At 37.8% G+C, this 14516-nt stretch overlaps 1 protein-coding gene across 3 annotated transcripts in view; it reads left to right on the top strand.

Annotated features, from left to right (window-relative positions):
- The window catches only part of LOC126481625 (ETS-like protein pointed), an 808396-nt gene extending 803313 nt beyond the window's left edge, over positions 1-5083 (top strand). For all 3 annotated transcript variants that reach the window (XM_050105514.1, XM_050105515.1, XM_050105516.1), the window contains 2 exons: positions 2265-2562; positions 2848-5083. In XM_050105514.1, coding sequence (XP_049961471.1) covers positions 2265-2562; positions 2848-2911 — 362 coding nt within the window. In that variant the 3' untranslated portion in view covers positions 2912-5083. The remainder of the gene's footprint in view (positions 1-2264; positions 2563-2847) is intronic.
- The last annotated feature ends 9433 nt before the right edge of the window (positions 5084-14516 follow it).

Genomic DNA, 14516 nt, shown 5'->3' with positions numbered 1-14516 from the left:
TCTAAACCTGCCCACATCTTATTGTCTAGCATTTACTAAATATTTGTTCATTGTGACAGCTTTTACACAGAGTGTTGAGAAGTTCACTAAGTTGGTCTGACTTGTTCTGTAAATAGCAGCTTTGAACTCTCGATTTTTTAAAACCAGCTTTTGAACTTTTAAAACATCCTTTTGGCCACAGCTATAGCATTTTCACCAACGACTGATTTTATTGCCGTCTTTGGCTAATTTAATTTAATCTGATTACACATATAAACTCAGTTAGGCCTTAATGACAGAACTTTTGTGCATCCTTAACTCAGATGATAACTAGAAAAATGATTGGGTCATAGTCACAAGCAGTTCTCCATTTCTTGGCCCTCTTCATTATTACAGCTGCTGAGAGCAATAATTCAACTCTTCTATTCCAGTTTCTGTGACCATTCCTTTTGTTACTCATTAATATCCTGAAAAAACAGCCACAATCTTAATGATGTGTTAAAATGTAAACTGCTGTGGAATAAATGTGGCTTTCTGTCTGAGTATCGGACACTTTCATTTTCACGGCAACAAATAGCTTTTCTTGAGAGCCTGAGAAGGTTAAATGATATGTTAAATGTGACAAATGCAATTGGCTGTCTTAAAAATTAAACTTTGTCAGTTGACTGTCAGCGTATGTCATTAACAGCTCCATCACCGTGCTTCAGATTACTATGGAAGAACTTCAGTTCAGTGCCAAAGTGACAGTAACATTTGTCTGTAGAGACAGTTTGTAGAGAATTCCAGCTGTAGATATCAGCTAAGTACAAAACAACAAAAGAATTATTTGCTGTGAGAATGGCTTAAACTTTAAAAATTTCACAGTACGTGCTGCAGTGTTTGCATTAATCCTGTAATGTTCAAATGGAAACTTCTTATGAAAATATTTTATTAAAACTGTTTGACTCCTGCAGAAACACCCCTCATTTGCTGATGAAAGTAAGAATGTATTATTCTAACACACCATTGGAAATGAATATTCCTTCATGCCGCATAATCGCATGAGGATGTAATATGACATTAATGGTCAGCATTTAGAAAAATAAAAGTAAAAACGTGCAGTGCATAATGATTACAGTATCATCAAAAGCTTTAGAACAACTGGACAGCTTGTGTATAAAGTGAAGTTCTTTGAAGCTGCATGATTACCTTTGACCAAATATATGTACATATCTGGTGCATACAACTGATAAGTAATAGAGAAAAACAGTGTCTAAATGTGGCTGTACATTTACATATTTTAATTCCACTATAATATTTTTCTTTCATTTCTAGTTAATGGATTTTGCTCTGATGTTGCCATTACATCCCCTCCATAGTGAACTAAATACTTGATAATAGAGCTTTGCTTTGAAATGTCCACTACCTACCAACAACAAAGATAATTTTGAAAACAGCTTACTCGATTTGGCATGAATATCTTAACTACTGTTTCTGCATTATGCTAATACCCACAACCTTTCTTTTTGTGCTATATGTGAAACAACTTTTCTTTATTTGCTTGAAGTGGAACAAATCCCAGTTCACAAGAATCTCAATGTCAAAAAATGAATTAATTGTAAAATATGACTCAAATCTGAGATGATATCATTTTCACAAATTTCTTCTGGTATCTTTAGAATATGGTACTACTGGTAATACAGAGGGGACACAATGAACTATATAAGGAAAAGACAGGTTGCTACACAATGTAAAGATGATACATTGAGTTGCAGATAGGCACAACGAAAAGACAGTTACACATTAGCTTTTGGCCAAAGCCTCCTTCAGAAAAAAAACCCACACACACACAAAATAAACAAAAAAATATTTTTGGCATCAAAAAAGCTCAAATTGATATCATTGTGATACTTTTTGGAACCTCACAATCAGACTGTTAGCTTAATTATCAAAGAAGTGAAAGCTGTATATGTAAGGGTTTCCTTTAGGACAAATGGAATGTATGGAAGGAACTGATTGTGATTTTTCTAGTAATTTTTTTTAAACATGTTGTCCGATGGTTTTGTCTCCTGTTTCTTACTGCATTGTGTGTAATATTAAGTGCCATAACACGACTCTGTGTAAAGCGTTTACTTGGGTAGTAAGTATTGGTTTGCGCAATGATGGCATGAAAAGTTTATTGTAACAATTTGTGCATTACGCTTTACAGCACAATTCAGTTTACAAAGACAGTTACAAATATTAATGTGTCAGAATAGTAGGTTGTTGTTGTGTTGTTTTTCTAATGAGTAATTTGTTGTTGTCAGGTGGAGGCCCTTGTTTCACTGGCTCAGGTCCAATCCAGTTGTGGCAATTCTTACTGGAGCTGCTTACTGACAAATCGTGTCAAACATTTATCTCGTGGACCGGAGACGGTTGGGAGTTCAAGCTGACCGATCCTGATGAAGTTGCTCGTCGCTGGGGCATTCGCAAAAATAAGCCCAAAATGAATTACGAGAAGCTGAGCCGAGGCCTGCGTTACTACTATGACAAGAACATCATACACAAGACAGCAGGAAAGCGCTACGTGTATCGCTTTGTGTGTGATTTACAGTCTCTTCTTGGGTTAGTGTTTGTACATATGATACTATAACTCGAGTAGGTTTGTAAATGGTCAGATTCTGTGATTTAATTCAGTTTTAAAATAGTTGGTAAAATGTGAACAATACAGTAGATTTAAATTTTTGTAGTGTTTCTACACCCTGAAATATTGGAAATATATGCTTGTGATGCATATTAATGAAGATTGTTGGATATTTCCTTCTTCTTGAGCTCCATTTAATATTCCAATAAAGTTTTGTCCACTTATAAGATTGCCTGCCATTTAATGAAATAATTTTGCAATTTCAGATGCTCTCCTGAGGAAGTTCATGCTGCTGTAGAGTTGAAGCCAGAGAAGAAGGATGACGACTGAACATTTGGAAAGGATATACCAAGTCAATTTGAAGGTTGCTGGTGTAGCAGTAAATTAGGGAGCAAAGAAGTGTACATATCCAATCAATCAGTAATTTAAAATAATTGTGTCGGTCATAGTATTTGCTATGTCTGTCCTGAAGGTGTCTCGTTTTAAGAGATACCGAACTCCGGCTTGTTCTTTAAATTTCTCCGAGGATATGTACAATGGGAATTATCAATGCTTGTGTTGACTACGCTCTCTCCTGACAACACGTAACGAACCATGTGGCACAGATACCAGAGGTATACTGCGAGTGAACTAATCGTATGTAAGTTGTTCAAACTGCTGTTGTGTTGTTAGGTAAGAAGAATTACACAGTTTGTTATTAAATGTTTCTAATTAAGTGGTCACAAATAATTGTGAGTGTTTCAGTTTTATCAATAAGTGCCTTGTAAATATTCAATAAACATTTTTTACTCCCCTGATGCGGGATGCTAACAGATTTTTCTTGTGATTTTACGCGATGATAAATATTGTGGTATCAACTTTTTTAATTGTAAGTTGTAATTTTTCATTAATAGAGGAAATGTAATATATTGTTATGCACACTGTAACTGTTATGATTGTGCAAATAGGAAAAATGTAAATTCAGCAATTTTTTAGCTGATATGGAGTGATGACTCCCAAGGTGCAACACATTAAGTCTGATGGCACAGCTAAAAAACAGCTGTTTTGCCTACACTATTTTCGTAACTTTTACCTGTTGCATACTTCTTTAAGTAATATATGGATGAATTGCTTTTAGAAGAAAAAAGAAAATGTTGACGTCTTGTGTATGATGTTTTTACAAGTGATCATTATACCAAATACAGATTCCATTTAGGCTAATGTTGCACTGTCAAATTTGTATGCTATTATGAGCATATCTTTTTAGATGTACCGTGTGATCTAGTAGCTATCGTCATCAACCAGGATGGTGCTACTGTTCTTTTATGCTGAAGTATAGCAAAATCACAAAAACAAATCATTCAGTTTATATCTTGTATTAGTAATAGAACGTTTATTCTCTTAGTTTTCCAAACATGGCAGATATAGTGATCTATCTTTGATATCAAAATTTTTCTAAACTGCATGGTACTATGTAATTTAATTATGCAATTTCTCTGATTATCAGTTCACTCATGTATACATAACGTTATGAAAAACATCTTTGTGAAATTATTTTCTCCAGAAATAATACTATAATACTGTTTTGCTAGCAAAAGTATTTATGAATTCAGACTTACTTTAGAAGGATTCTCATTGAGGACTGGACTTTTTTCTTTTTTTCTGCCTATATGAAATGCCCATTAAGCAAAGTTTTTTTTATATATATATATTCTTCAAAAGGTGATGCAAATTTTCCTATGCTGTCTGTGTTGTTAACATATGTGACCCTTTACATTATCACCATTAAAAAAAATGCTTATGATTTTTTGGAAATGCCAGGTGGTGAAAATTCATTCACTTACCTGTCATGTCTGGAGGGGGTTCAAAAGTAATACAGTTTCAACTAAATTCAAGTCATTTCTGCTAAATATCTACCTTAAAGTATAGAAGGTAAAGCATCAGTTTTGTATTCATTTAGAAATTCACTTCTGTATGTTAAGATGTTACTTACATGCAAAAGAATATAGGTATGTAATGTTAGTACAGAAACTGTCTAGGAGAAAAATACTTTCGACATGTGAATATTTTTAACATCATATGATTGCATTTTCCTCAATGAAAATCTTATTTTTATTATTGCATGCACAAGAGGCCAAGTATTATCATAAAATTTAAATTATTAACCCACCTATTCCAGCCAAGAATGGAAAAATATCCTCTGTACTATTAGAGCTAAATCAGTATTTGGTTTTTTGTGATTTTATATAAATGAAGACAACCTATGCGCAGAAGTCATAGTTGCTGCCTCAATTCTTTTTTTACACCAAAGGAATGAAAAATATATATTGGTAAATTCAAATTATAAATATTATCTGAATGTTTGAGAGAATGACTGTGCTTGATTGAAAGGTTAGAGTAAAGCTATTTGGGACAGCATTGTAAATTTCTATATATGATGGTTAGAAATAAATTATATTCATTTAAAAAAGCTCTGTACTTACAAACTGAAGAGCAAAATAAAGTTGTTTCTGCAGCTAAAAATCTGATGTTCATTGGAGCCTGAATTACAGCCATGTTCCCTTTAATTAGGCTTGCTTTTTTATCCATGAAAATCAAAGAATATCAGAATACTTCTATTGTATTTTTATCTTTTTCTGCTGCCTGCAAGCCCTGTAAAAACATTGTTAACAGTAAGATAACTACAAGAATCATGAATATCTTTAATTATTCATTTATGTTCCATTTTTAAAATAGTTTGTTCCAATTCAGTTTAAACAGAAATACAAAATAGTGTCTCAAAGGCATAAACTTAGTTCATAAAGTAATCATATCTACACCTGTGTGTGTAAATATCTTGGACTTCCAGACAATAAATTGTGTACTGACAGTGTTTCAAAAAACTCTTATCTCTGACATCACACAATACACAGTAATGATATGGAGATTCTATGGAACACCACTTGTCCTTCGACTATAGTATGATCCTGTCTAACACTGAACTTTTCATCTCTTCATGCCTACTACATTCAACGACCTCAATTATCTGTTTGAAATATTGAGAACTTTTGTCCTTCGTGAACATTTTGTTATGCTACAACAACAACCGGAGTAAAGTTACCCATTCTTACATCCCTTATCATATGACCCACAAACCAGTCCCTCCTTCCTGTAAGCTTAATTGCACCCTTGGCTTTGATTTCATGATTTCAGAAGTCTTTCACAATTTATACTGAGTTTATCTCAATTTCCAATTTTGATTTTTAGAAATCACTATCTTTACGTTTTACTAGTTTCACTCTGGTTTCTATATCTTTAACACAATTTTTTACCATTTTTCAATTTTAAATCTTCCTTACTTTTAACTAGCAAGTTTATTGTCATAAAATGCTGATTTAAATCTTTCAATGGTAAAAGCCATTCTTAGTCATTTTCAATGTCCTACAGATCATTCTTGTCTAAGACTACCTCATAACTCATAATATGCTGGGGCAAGAAGGGCCGGTGGGGGGGGGGGGGGGTTGCAAAGACTGCGCGTGAATAGAAAGCCAAGTTGGACAAGCATGTAGAAAATTAATCACTGCTCTTCAGGCTACACGGTCCCTCTATATTGTGAAAGAACAAGAATAGTAAGAAGTTGTATAGTACAAAATCCTGAAACATAAATGTATGCATTCTTACAACTTTTTTTTGTATTTTTTTTTTTTTGTATTTTTTTTTTGTATTTTTTTCCAAAACTGCTTTACCTGGAGATGCTGAAGGCAGAGCTATTAACTACACAGACAAACGATCGTCTGCAGTAATTTATTACAATATTTTTAGAAATGTTACCACTTAATTCAAAATTATATGCTGCACTAGTGGAAAGCATCACATAAAGAATATAGCTAAATTAATATACGAGTTTATGAGAAAAATGTGAAAATATGTACAGAGAAATTGAAGTTACCTAGAGCAAGGCAGTGAAACGGTAAACTAAACTTATCACAGATACCACCAAAATTTTGAATAACGTTAAATAATTGCAAGTTATTGCAGATTAGCCAAGTCTGAATATCTCTTATGTGATCAAGTGTACACAGAAACTGGAGTAATAAGAGGTACATGAGTATCAGTTAAATAATCTCTTATGAAACATTTTGCTGTGGACAGCTCATTTATTAGAGTCCTTCTGGTAAGGACTTTATGAAAGAAACAAAAACAAGGTCATATCACTATAACGCTGCAGTATGGATTCACATGTTAACAAAAGAGAGTACACTAATGGAAAATGAAAGCTAAGTTTTGCATGAACAAAATTTTATCTTGTTGGCCAGTTTAACTGAGGAACAACTCGGAAAGGGCATTGGGGAATGCGTGAAGACTGTGTACAAGTATTGTTTTTCAGGTGCAGCACATCTCTGTAACATTGTAGAAATGGAAAAAAGAATTTGATTGGCAGGACATCGCAACTGAGCATCATGGAATCAGATAATAAACTGCTTCAGCTGTAAAAGATTTATTTGTTCAATCATCATCGGTTTTGGGTGATTATAAGCCTATCTTCAGGCGACACAAGACTGTATGTAATGAAACATGGAGAAACTATAACAAAAGATCGGAAACCACATAACACTTGGTTAGTTATAATAACAGGAATTCATTTCCCAACTGTAAACATGAAGTTGATAAGGTCGGATTCGTCAGAATGGAACATAGGTTATGTTTCATATAATCAACAAAATTACCTGAACAAATGGGTGGTCAAAGGGGGAACTTACACAATAAGGCGAGTAGCCACTGCACTGTAAACTCCTGTCTGAGGGTTGGTGACAGCTGCACACGAAGATGAGATAGAGGAAGATGCAGCAGCAGAAGGCAGGTGCGCACAAAAAAAGTGACCAATTTATTCCAGGGGAAAGTAAAGTCATCTAGTGGTGAATAGTGCCAGGGCTGACTAGCCCAATCGTTAACAAAGATGGATACTCGTTATGTAACTGATAAAAATGCTAAACTGTCAATCATCAAAATATATTTTAAAAATATGTAATAATTGTGTTCTGGGGCAAAATCACTGAGTGCCCAACCATCTGTTAAAAATAATGTAATGGTTTAAATTAAAAAATCCACAAATTGGCTAACAGTGGAATGTTAGATAAAATACTTAATATAGTGCCATTTGAGTATCCATAAGGAGAAATAGTACCAGTTGGTGATTAAAATTAAAGGGATAAAAAGAAAATTACAATTCTTCCAAGAGGAATGTTTGAAATTGTTGAGGTCTGAGCACTATTTAAAACAAGAATAACTACTTAGAAGGTACATGTGCTTCAGTGTGGTTCACTTATTTAGGGTTGTTGAGGGGTTCTTGTTCAGGCTGTGCGTAATATCCATTTCCCCTAATAAATTAAGGATATGACATTCGTAGTGATGATGAAGGATACTCAGATTGGTATTTGTTACCAATAGAGTGCCCACTGACTTGCAAATGACCGGAAAAAGTGGCTTTTAGAATTATTAAGATCTTGATATTCCTCAAATCAGATGTTAAAAGTGTGCCCTGTCTGCCCAATGTAGAGGCACTGGCAATCACTGCACTTAATTTGATAAATGCCTGAGGCCATGTTGCATTTGTGGGTTCTGGCTTCATAACGCCTATACTGAAACCCAACTTTAGCTGAAATAGTACCTAAATAGGATATTTCACTGTGCAAATTACATTAAATGTCTACATCAATGGGTGTCAGGGTAATTCCATGGTGAATACAGGGTGACAATTATTGAACTGTATGGAAAAAAACATAAATTAATTACAAACCACAGCATGCACACACTTTTTCAACATGTAAACATCACTACAGATATTCAGATTTACTTTATGACATGTTCAATATACCTGCCATCATTGGTGATGATGTGGCGCCAACGAATAGCAAAATTCTACATGACCCACTGAAGTGGTGGACCATCGATGCTGTCAATTGCCTCCTGAGCGGCTGCTTTCAGCTCAGCAATGGTTTTGGGGTTGTTGTACACCTAGTCTTTAATATAGCCCCATGCAAAGGAGTCACATGTATTCATCTGGAGAATATGGTGGATAATGGGGATGAAATCATCTTCCAAAATCTTCACATACCATTCAGTAATCACCATGGAATCAAAGAATATTGCACCACTTTTTCTGTGACAGGACATTGCACACCACGTACTCATCTGTTGAGGGTGAAGAGACTTCTCGATCGTGAAATGTGGATTCTCAGCCCCCTAAATCTGCCAGTTTCGCTTATTGATGAACCATCCAAATGAAAGTGGGCTTTGTCGCTAAACCCCCATCATGTCCTGTTGCCAAATTTTTAGTCTGAATGTCCTAATGCAAACCCTTCAGAAGTTATGACAATTTTATTTCATATAGTTCAATAATTGTTGCCGGGTACTAGTAAGTCCTTAACATGTCATTTACTGCATAAGAATGTCCACAGCCTGAACTGTGTAGCCATTAGAACTTGCAATGTACCTGATAATTTCAAGTTCATTTTTATCTCTCTGTGTGCCAAGGTGCACTTTAGCGACATGGTGCACATTTGCGTGCAATGCAGCCATCTTATATTTCTGCGGGTGATTCAATAAGCTGTGAGTTATATTGTCAGTTGTGATCTCTTTCCTAAAAGTGTGATAGGCAATGTTATTGTTCTGCAAAATGATTTCTGATCTAAAAATGGTAAATTAAAATTAGTGTGGTGCTCTAACATAAATTGAATATTAGGGTGCATCATATTAAGATTTTTGTGAAGCTGCTGGGCTTGTTCTTTACTACCACTGTAGAGAAGTGAGACATCATAGGCATAATGTTTATAGCAAACAACATTCTGAAGGTGTTGGAAGAAATGATTGGAAGAAATGATGTTCAATGCGGCTGACAAAAATATTGACAGTAACACTAACTAAGGGTGATCTCATGGCTAACCCTTCTGTCTGTCTGTAAATGACATTATTGAAATTAAAGAAATTGTGGTTTAGAACCATCTTTAGGAGAGCAAGAAGTTCATCAATTATTTGGAAATATAAATTAGCATGTTGACTTAACTGGATTTTTAATCAATATTACTTCTTTATTCAGGATATTTGTAAACATATTGGTGACAGAGAAGCTAGCTAAATAGTTATCAGGGGAATCTGGTTTTAAAGTCTCATGAATTCATACCTGTTTTTCACAGTACTTATACTGTTGGTTGGAAAGTAAAAATGCCTCTGTGGGAAACTATTTAACTCTTTAGCTAAAAGTTAATCACGAGAATCAATTGTGTTAACAACCACGCCTTAAGTTGGTCACACAAAGTGCATTTTTGAGTACTCATAGGTACATGGGTCTTTTTTTTGTTAAGGGGTTAAGAAAGTTCTGATTTTTAATTACTTTTTTATTTCAGCAACAAATTTAGCTAGGATTAAGCACAATGATGGCCAGGGCCTCTACATCGGGTGGACGGGGCACACTTGTAACATCAATTTAAGGAACATCGGAACCTTAATAATTCTAAATCCAGTTTGTCGAGCCATTTGAAAAACAATGGATACTCTACTGGTGTCATAAAAACCAATTTGAGATAAGATTAGATTAGATTTACTTTGATTCCAATTGATCCATAGTGAGGAGGTCCTCCAGGATGTAGAACATGTCAGAAAAACAATAATACATGACAAATATTTACAACTGAAACAAATAAGCTAATATACCTTACACAGGCCCCAAGTGGAGTGATCATCATTTTTTTTAATGAACGCTATATGAAATAATCAATTTACAAACACTCATTTACTAAGATCACATTGATGCACTGAATAAAAACAAAGATGAGGTGACTTACCGAACAAAAGCGCTGGCAGGTCGATAGACACACAAACATACACACAAAATTCAAGCTTTCGCAACAAACTGTTGCCTCATCAGGAAAGAGGGAAGGAGAGGGAAAGACGAAAGGAAGTGGGTTTTAAGGGAGAGGGTAAGGAGTCATTCCAATCCCAGGAGCGGAAAGACTTACCTTAGGGGGAAAAAAGGACGGGTATACACTCGCACACACACACATATCCATCCACACATATGCAGACACAAGCAGACATATTTAAAGACAAAGAGTTTGGGCAGAGATGTCAGTCGAGGCGGAAGTGCAGAGGCAAAGATGATGTTGAATGACAGGTGAGGTATGAGTGGCAACTTGAAATTAGCGGAGATTGAGGCCTGGTGGGTAACGGGAAGAGAGGATATATTGAAGAGCAAGTTCCCATCTCCGGAGTTCGGATAGGTTGGTGTTGGTGGGAAGTATCCAGATAACCCGGACGGTGTAACACTGTGCCAAGATGTGCTGGCCGTGCACCAAGGCATGTTTAGCCACAGGGTGATCCTCATTACCAGTAAACACTGTCTGCCTGTGTCCATTCATGCGAATGGACAGTTTGTTGCTGGTCATTCCCACATAGAATGCATCACAGTGTAGGCAGGTCAGTTGGTAAATCACGTGGGTGCTTTCACACGTGGCTCTGCCTCTGATCGTGTACACCTTCCGGGTTACAGGACTGGAGTAGGTGGTGGTGGGAGGGTGCATGGGACAGGTTTTGCATCGGGGGCGGTTACAAGGATAGGAGCCAGAGGGTAGGGAAGGTGGTTTGGGGATTTCATAGGGATGAACTAACAGGTTACGAAGGTTAGGTGGACGGCGGAAAGACACTCTTGGCGGAGTGGGGAGGATTTCATGAAGGATGGATCTCATTTCAGGGCAGGATTTGAGGAAGTCGTATCCCTGCTGGAGAGCCACATTCAGAGTCTGGTCCAGTCCCGGAAAGTATCCTGTCACAAGTGGGGCACTTTTGTGGTTCTTCTGTGGGGGATTCTGGGTTTGAGGGGACGAGGAAGTGGCTCTGGTTATTTGCTTCTGTACCAGGTCGGGAGGGTAGTTGCGGGATGCGAAAGCTGTTTTCAGGTTGTTGGTGTAATGATTCAGGGATTCCGGACTGGAGCAGATTCGTTTGCCACGAAGACCTAGGCTGTAGGGAAGGGACCGTTTGATGTGGAATGGGTGGCAGCTGTCATAATGGAGGTACTGTTGCTTGTTGGTGGGTTTGATGTGGACGGACGTGTGAAGTTGGCCATTGGACAGGTGGAGGTCAACGTCAAGGAAAGTGGCATGGGATTTGGAGTAGGACCAGGTGAAACTGATGGAACCAAAGGAGTTGAGGTTGGAGAGGAAATTCTGGAGTTCTTCTTCACTGTGAGTCCAGATCATGAAGATGTCATCAATAAATCTGTACCAAACTTTGGGTTGGCAGACTTGGGTAACCAAGAAGGCTTCCTCTAAGCGACCCATGAATAGGTTGGCGTACGAGGGGGCCATCCTGGTGCCCATGGCTGTTCCCTTTAATTGTTGGTATGTCTGGCCCTCAAAAGTGAAGAAGTTGTGGGTCAGGATGAAGCTGGCTAAGGTGATGAGGAAAGAGGTTTTAGGTAGGGTGGCAGGTGATCGGCGTGAAAGGAAATGCTCCATCGCAGCGAGGCCCTGGACGTGCGGAATATTTGTGTATAAGGACGTGGCATCAATGGTTACAAGGATGGTTTCCGGGGGTAACAGATTGGGTAAGGATTCCAGGCGTTCAAGGAAGTGGTTGGTGTCCTTGATGAAGGATGGGAGACTGCATGTAATGGGTTGAAGGTGTTGATCTATGTAGGCAGAGATACGTTCTGTGGGGGCTTGGTAACCAGCTACAATGGGGCGGCCGGGATGATTGGGTTTGTGGATTTTAGGAAGAAGGTAGAAGGTAGGGGTGCGGGGTGTCGGTGGGGTCAGGAGGTTGATGGAGTCAGGTGAAAGGTTTTGCAAGGGGCCTAAGGTTCTGAGGATTCCTTGAAGCTCCGCCTGGACATCGGGAATGGGGTTACCTTGGCAAACTTTTGAGGAAGAGGAGGTGGGTCCCGCTGTGACGGAGGACGGAAAACTGTTCCAGGCAGGGTTCAATTTGGATGGTTGTCTTGAGGAGTCGGATCATTAGGAGTAGGATTAGGATCATTTTTTCTTCGTGGCAAAGTGATACCTGCTTCCAGCAGTGGAGTTACGAGTGTAGGACAGTTTTAAGAAGGATTGAGATGCAAGGCTGGAAGTCAGAAATTCCTGGAAGGTTTGGAGAGGGTGATTTTGAGGAAGAGGAGGTGGGTCCCGCTGTGACGGAGGACGGAACTGTTCCAGGCAGGGTTCAATTTGGATGGTGTCTTGAGGAGTCGGATCATTAGGAGTAGGATTAGGATCATTTTTCTTCGTGGCAAAGTGATACTTCCAGCAGAGAGTACGAGTGTAGGACAGTAAATCTTTGACGAATACCCGTCCTTTTTTCCCCCTAAGGTAAGTCTTTCCGCTCCTGGGATTGGAATGACTCCTTACCCTCTCCCTTAAAACCCACTTCCTTTCGTCTTTCCCTCTCCTTCCCTCTTTCCTGATGAGGCAACAGTTTGTTGCGAAAGCTTGAATTTTGTGTGTATGTTTGTGTTTGTTTGTGTGTCTATCGACCTGCCAGCGCTTTTGTTCGGTAAGTCACCTCATCTTTGTTTTTATATATAATTTTTCCCACGTGGAATGTTTCCTTCCATTATATATATATATATATATATATATATATATATATATATATATATATATATATATATATATATATATATATATATATATATATATATTACTTAAGAGGTAATAAACATATAATAGAACTACAACAATACTTATTTACAATGAACACGTTACTGCACTGGAATGGTGCAGAAGTTAGATTGTACTTCACACACACACCAGTTGGTTTTCGACAGTTCAATCCCGTCTCCAGTCATCCTGATTTAGGTTTTCCGTGATTTCCCTAAATCGTTTCAGGCAAATGCCGGGATGGTTCCTTTGAAAGGGCACGGCCGATTTCCTTCCCAATCCTTCCCTAACCCGAGCTTGCGGTCCGTCTCTAATGAGCTTGTTGTCGACGGGACGTTAAACACTAACCACCACCACCACCACCATCAGTTGGTTTTACTGAGAAATTCATCAATGGAGTAGAAGGAACTGGCCACCAACAAATCCTTTAGGCTTCTCTTGAACAGAATTTGATGGTTGTTAAGCTTTTTATGGCTGCTGGCAAGTTATTGCAAATGTGTGTTCCTGAATAATGCACACCTTTTTGTACAATAGTAAGTGACTTTAAATCCTTGTAAAGATTATTCTCATTTCTAGAGCTCAAGAACAGATACATGCTTCAATGCTAATGCAATCTTTGCCAGGTCACACTCTATACTGTATCCAGGATCTCTGCCAATACTATTACCTGGCCCACCCACTATAACCACGGTGTTTTCCTTAGTGAAATCTTTGCAAAGTGATCCTAAATCCTCTGTCACCTGCTCCAGACCAGCACTAGGTTAAAAACAGTTGATAACCTTGTATTCTGATCCTGGTTCATCCTGCAAAAGTTGGCCAACACCTCTTCCATGGGAACTACCTAACAACAACACTTTCTTTCTCTTTACTGATTTCCTTACGTTCTTACTTTTCAATTTGCTGCTGAAAGCTTTTTGTGCCCTGTCTACACCTGCAACTGCTTGAGGGTCACCAGCTTCTAACTGAAGCAACAGGTCAAATCTATTTTGCACCTTCACCATGAAGCTGTCAGACAAAGTTCTAGGCCTGTTCCTCCTGCTGCCTGTTGCCACTTCCCACCTCTCTTTATCCTTCTCCCTCCTTAGCCTGTCAAGCTCTCTTGTGGCCTTGTCTAACTCAGCCTGAAGGGCAGCAATTTTCCCCTCCTGTTCTAATATCTTCCTATCTCTACTACATATCCTACAAAACCACTAATGAGTCTCATTTACTTCCCCTATTCCCATGCCACTACAGTCACCCACATGGGAAAAACTACAGCATCCGTCACACCAAAGCCCTGACTTAACAATTCTACAGCAAGTCAGGCACTTTTCACTCGTGATAAA

The sequence above is a fragment of the Schistocerca serialis genome, chromosome 5 (assembly GCF_023864345.2).
Source record: "Schistocerca serialis cubense isolate TAMUIC-IGC-003099 chromosome 5, iqSchSeri2.2, whole genome shotgun sequence".
Classification (NCBI taxonomy): Eukaryota; Metazoa; Arthropoda; class Insecta; order Orthoptera; family Acrididae; genus Schistocerca; species Schistocerca serialis.
This window is presented reverse-complemented; position numbering and strand designations above follow the sequence as displayed.